The 6000-nt window shown below is 32.0% G+C and overlaps 1 protein-coding gene across 1 annotated transcript; it reads right to left on the bottom strand.

Moving 5' to 3' along the window:
* Nucleotides 1-1367: 1367 nt before the first annotated feature.
* On the bottom strand, nucleotides 1368-2418 carry LOC105975115 (uncharacterized protein At4g22758). The gene is made up of 2 exons (XM_013000292.2): nucleotides 1952-2418; nucleotides 1368-1839 (listed from the first exon to the last, which is right to left on the bottom strand). The coding sequence occupies exons 1-2, from the start codon at nucleotides 2211-2213 to the stop codon at nucleotides 1658-1660; spliced, it is 444 nt and encodes a 147-aa protein (XP_012855746.1). The 5' UTR covers nucleotides 2214-2418; the 3' UTR covers nucleotides 1368-1657.
* Nucleotides 2419-6000: the final 3582 nt, after the last annotated feature.

The raw sequence follows: 6000 nt of genomic DNA, 5'->3' as shown, positions 1-6000 counted from the left end.
TAAAACTCGTACAGTGATTATATAGTTAATTTCAATACTAGATATTTAATGTGTATATGGGATGAATTAAATAATAAATTAAATAACCTGAATAGTTCTAGGCTGAAAAAAATCATTGGGTGTCACAATCTATTGGAATTTGATATATTTATTTGGTAGCTCGATTGGGTCCATGAATAATTCATTTAATTGGGTCCCATCAATAAGCCCAATAACCAATTAATCTATAATAAATCTACAATTAATTTTTGGGTCCCATCATTAATTTTCCTTCTCAAACAAAAAGTTTCAACAGTTGTCTTACTAAAGTTTAAACTCTCTTTACATTTTCAGTTAACTACTTAATTACAATATTGATTTGAGCGTCGAAAAACTTTCGTCAAATCTACTTCTGAACTTATTCTTCAGGCGTGTTTCGCTGATATCCAGTTTTCAGGTAGGGTTGTTCATGGGTCGGTTTTACTCGACAACCGATCCATTATCGGCTCGACTATTGTGGCCGATAATTACCCATCAACTGATCCAAATGGGTCGGGCCGATAATATCAACCGACCCATAAATATTCGGGCCCGACCAACCGATTTTTTATTTTTATATTTTTTTTTTAGCCTTTTGACCCTATATTTAATTTTGGGGCACTAATGTAAGAATTTTTGGGAGATGCTAATGTTGAGAATGTGTTTTTGTATTTGAAGTAGTTTAATCATACCTCATTTTTTTAAAAAAATATTAGAATTTCATTGATTGTCCAGGAAGAATTCTCGGTTTTTTTTTTTTTTTTTTTTTTTTTTTTTTGTATTATATCTCACATTAAACAAAGGATCAAAGATGCCAAACCAGAAGAAACAAGGCAGAATATATCTATAACATAAATATGTGGGATTATTTATATTTGTTAAAATAATAATTTACGAGTTCAATTTTTTTTTTTTTTTTGAAATTGTTCTCGAGAATTATTTAATGAGTATAGTATTTTTTTTTTTTCCCTCATAAATTGAAAATCTGATTTTTTTTTCAAGGTGGCTGATATTGGCTGATAATTTGCATCCGAACTATTTCTCCAACCACAATCAATTCATATTTCAATCTAAGGATCTTTAATTGTAATTAATGATGGATAATTGGCTAGGCTAATTAATTGCTTCGTAAGTAGTATGAATTATGATGTTGATTATGAATTTGGGTCGATGGATTAAGCCCTAATAATCAATCGGCCCATTAAAATATGGAGTGTTTGGGAATATATCTTACTGGACTTCTATTTTGGATGTCTATTCAATTTTTTTCAACATGCAAACAAATTTTAAACGCTTGAATTATTTTTCCTTAACAAAAAGGGAATTCTTTTTTTTTTGGATCAATCATGTAGGGCCATTGGGTACTCAAATTCATCATATAACTATATCAAAAATTGAAATCTAAACATAAATCTAGTAATATATAACTTGAGAATTTGTGTATAAATGCTTCATTATTCCTCAAAGAAAACCCGAAAATAATAGAATCTTCGTTGGGCTAAAAGCGACTCATTTCTGCGTTTGGGGTCCTCGAACTCGATCGTTCTTTATTAATTAAGTCACCCCTCTCTCTCTCTCTCTCTAGCATATTTAAGCTAGAAATTAACATCACCGACAAAATGGTAATTAGTATAACTAATTAATGATACAAAATTTTGATGCTCAAAGACTTTTGTAGCCATGCTCGCCATCCACTCTGCTTTCCTACAGTCATCGACGAAGACGACTCATTACTATTACTATTACTATTACTATTATTGATCTTGCACAACACAAAGTTCCTCAGCCCTCTCGACCCTATCGCTTCCGTTCCTTCCAATGCTGCAATAATTAAAAAAAATTAAAAAATTACGTAATTAATTAATTAAATTTTTGGTCATTAAATAATTAAATTAAGGATTATTTAATATATTAATTAATATAATATATATACCATAAAATCCAGCAGCATTAGCAGGGTAGAGAAAGAAAGAAGTGACAACAGAGCCAAGAATTGGGAGCCTCCCTTCTCTACCATACTTCTTCAGCACCGTTTCAATAACCGAATCGGCTTTTTCGTTTCTGCTTACGACGAATCTGATTGGTCCGGCGCTGCCAATTACGTTAACACTAATCAAGAACCTCTCACCACCACTACTATTCGGCCTCTTCTTCCCTTTCGTAGTCATCGGGTAGTAATTATCGACGAGAATCATATTTAAGTTTTAACTAACGCGTAACCACACTAATAATTAATTAATTCAAGGAACCACGACTCTTTGCATGAACGTAACAAGAACGTGTATATATATATAATACCGAAAGAAGACAATCATGAGAGAGAAAGAGGAAGAGAGAGAGAAAGGCACAAAATCGCAAATGGTTTCCACATTTCAATTGCAGTTACGATTCGAGACGAAAGGAATAATAGTACATAGCAGGAAATTTAGAAAAATAAAAAAATGTATGTATATGGTTTAATTTTGGTGGTGATTATGAAGATGAAGTAAATATATAGATGCAAAGCAGATAAGAAAAAGGCAACACTAATAATAATTAGGTTAAATGTATATAAAATATGAATATTGTGATGAAAGGGGGGAAAAGATGTCTGGCCTTTCGAGGAGTTTGAGGTAATACATATTTAGTGAAGCCATAATTAATATTTAATTATTTAATTCAATCTAGACCGGCTGAAGGTCAGTTGTTAAAGGATCATGTTTCAGTTTAGATGACTATGATAATATCTCATATTTTTCATATAAATATAATTTATTTTAATATTTAATTCATATTCTAACGAATTATAAAAATATAAGAGTGATCAAGTGGCACCATATATATATTAGGTGTACAGTGGACTGATCTATATAGAAATATTTATGTCTATAATTTTGTGTAATTAAACGATATAGGAAAATTCCACTTGTTGATTAATTATTTGACAAACCTAGGACTGAGTTTATTTAATATTTCCAAACCATGACCACAAAATATAAAAAAGTTAAAGTTTATTGCATTTAGCACTCTTGTTTATATTGAATTGTAAAAAAACAGTCTTGTTAATATTAGGAGAGAAAAAAAAATCTATTTATAATGTATTTTTTTAACACACAACCCCTAAAAAAAGAGTTTTTAAGGGCAATTTGCTAAAAAAATATGAATTATAAATGGATTATTGCTATTGAAATGTTAGTCATCAGTGTTGACAACAATTGTCCATGTACCGGATGCCTGGATATGGTGGGCCACACTCATATATCGTTGGTGCATGCTTATGTGTGCCGAATATATAATATAAGGTTGAAACTTGTTATTTTCCTAACGCGGATTGGTTCTATGATAACTGATAGTATCTAAGGTTCTACATAAAATAATATGAGCAACGTTTTAGAAAAAATATAGAGACGTTGAATGCAATAAATCTAAAACAAATTAGGATTACAATCATCGAAAACAATATGATTTAAACTGGTAAGGGGGTGATGACGGTGGCGTTCTAGGTGTAGAATTGGGCGGCCTTCATGCGCTAATTTTATCGAAAACATTTCACAAGTTACTATGTCCTTTCAAATAATTCTTACGTAACCTGAAAAAGGAAAAAAAAAAAAAAAGTAAATGAATTCAAACAGGCAGCTGAAAAGGTACTACAGTTAAATTTTTATAAATTAATACAATCGAAATTAGGGAAATTTTATTAATTTAACGAATTATTAAATTATCGAGTTAATAATAATTTAACACGTTTTCACTGAGTCGTGACCGAGAGAAACTATTATTTAATTTTAGGTTATATAAAATAGAAATGAAGCCGTGATTCGTGATGTAATTAAGCCAACAACTCCATTAATCGACATTATTCATTAATTATAATAATTTTACATGACAACGTATTACTATAAGAAAATCGTATCGTTAATTTGATAATGAAGCACACGAACAATCGCCTTAGTCATTTTCAAATTAAATAGAAAGGTGACCATTCTAGACCCCAAGGGTGGAATTTGCCGCATGGTTTCAAAATAACCTTACTCCCTAGATAATAATATTATTCTTATTTTTATTTTTTATGCTAAATTACAACCACCCCTGAGGTATGGTCAAATTACGAAAATACCGCTCTTGTTTGGATAATAATATTTACCCTTTAATTATGAATCTTCTTACACCTCCATCCTTATGGTGTCAAATTTCACATAATCATCTAGATTCCGTGGAATGTGCCCTAGTTTGTACTCGTTTTGTGCAAAAATACAGCTTCTGATACACTACAATTTGATATATACAAGCCAAAAAACACATTTTTTTATGATCATCTTGCTTCAAAACGTGGAGCTCGAATGAGATATAACAGGTACACACTCGAGAATATTCCATATAATCTAGAAGATTCCACTAAATTTGAGACTGCAATGGTGAACATGTAAGAAGATTTATAGTTGAGAGGTGACTGTAATTACCCAAACAAGAGAGGTTTTGTTTCGTAATTTCACCATACCTCATAAATGGTGTAATTTACCCTTATTTTTATTGTCCACCAGGTTTATCCGCCAAACCAACTCATTCGAAAAAACCCATCATTTCAACTCACCCGTACATATATTGATCGGTTGATGGTTTCTAATATAGTCAAAAGTCGTTTGTAACCCAACCTATCGACTAGATATGGTTAACTTTTATTATAATTAATTTTAACTTTAATTTTTAAATTAAATGATTTTCCAATAAGCATTCTAAAATGATAATTATATAAAAAAATCAAAAAAAGTAAAAACATTAAAATGCTACATACTATTGATGTTTAAAATTCCATCATTTAATAAGATCTAAATCCGAAGAGAACCAATGGTCTAATTTGAATTGGGCTCCTTGAGAGTTAAGTTTGTTAAGGGCTTAGACCCAAAGTATTTGGATGACCCAATATAGCACTAAACACTTATTAATTAAAAATAATAATTATGACAAATAATTCTATACAAAAAGGAGTTTAAGACACTAGTAGAAAAATGGTTTTTGACTATGATCATTCACCGTAGAAAAATGTATCAAATTTACATTAAAAAGACTTTTGCTACGCATTTGTTAGTGTATACGGGTGTGACAGAAGCTTTACTATAGTAAATGGCCGTACCAATTAATACTTTTTTGCTACGGTAAATCATAATATTTACTATGACTTCAAAATTGCTCCGTAGTAAAAAAGAAATTTATTACAGTTTTTTACCGTAGCAAATTTTCTACTAGTGAGATAAAGAAAAATATTCCAATTTTATTGTAGTTAATTTCTTAATATATTTTAATTTTAACAGAAAAGGCTGTTTTTAGAGAATCGAACAAAAAAAGGATAGAAATTAAAAAAAAAAAAAATTAATGAAATTAGTATAATGATTGATCCCGTCGAAAACAGTTGCGCTGGTAACTTGGCTTCCGGTGATCTGAAAAAGAGAAAGCCGGAGTGATGCCGGAGTTAGCACTCCGACGATCAAGTCAGTGTTGGTTTTTATTGCTATGTTTTCTTGGGATTTTGTGTGTGTATTGTCTATGTTAAAAGAAAAGAGAAACTCCCTTTATATACACCTCGACTCAGAGCTCGAGGTCCCGGGAGTTCCGCGCTAATTACGGGTGACAGTTGTCCTTCCCCGAATAGCCCGGGCGGCCGGGGTCATGATAACTCCTCCAGTAGGTTTACTGACCTCGTTCGGTACTAGCCGTTGAGCCGCACCTGGTCATTCCGCCATAAATGTTACTGTCAGAGCATTAAATGTGCCGTCCAGCATTTATAACTCTCCCGAACTGTCAGGACTCCTCGGGAGGGAAATCAGGTCCTGTGTAGATGGGCTTTATGCTACTAGGCCGGGCGGCCCCTTGGATCGTTAATACTGGTGGGCCCAACCCCTTGATGGGCTTTGATAATTGGGCTCCTGATCCTGGGCCGGGAAAGAATAACTCCGAACCGGATCAATGATGAAACTAAAAGAGATTCATGTTGAAATTAAAGGATAT

This window comes from Erythranthe guttata, chromosome 8 (assembly GCF_056151865.1).
Source record: "Erythranthe guttata isolate IM_541 chromosome 8, IM_541, whole genome shotgun sequence".
In the NCBI taxonomy this organism is placed as follows: Eukaryota; Viridiplantae; Streptophyta; class Magnoliopsida; order Lamiales; family Phrymaceae; genus Erythranthe; species Erythranthe guttata.
This window is presented reverse-complemented; position numbering and strand designations above follow the sequence as displayed.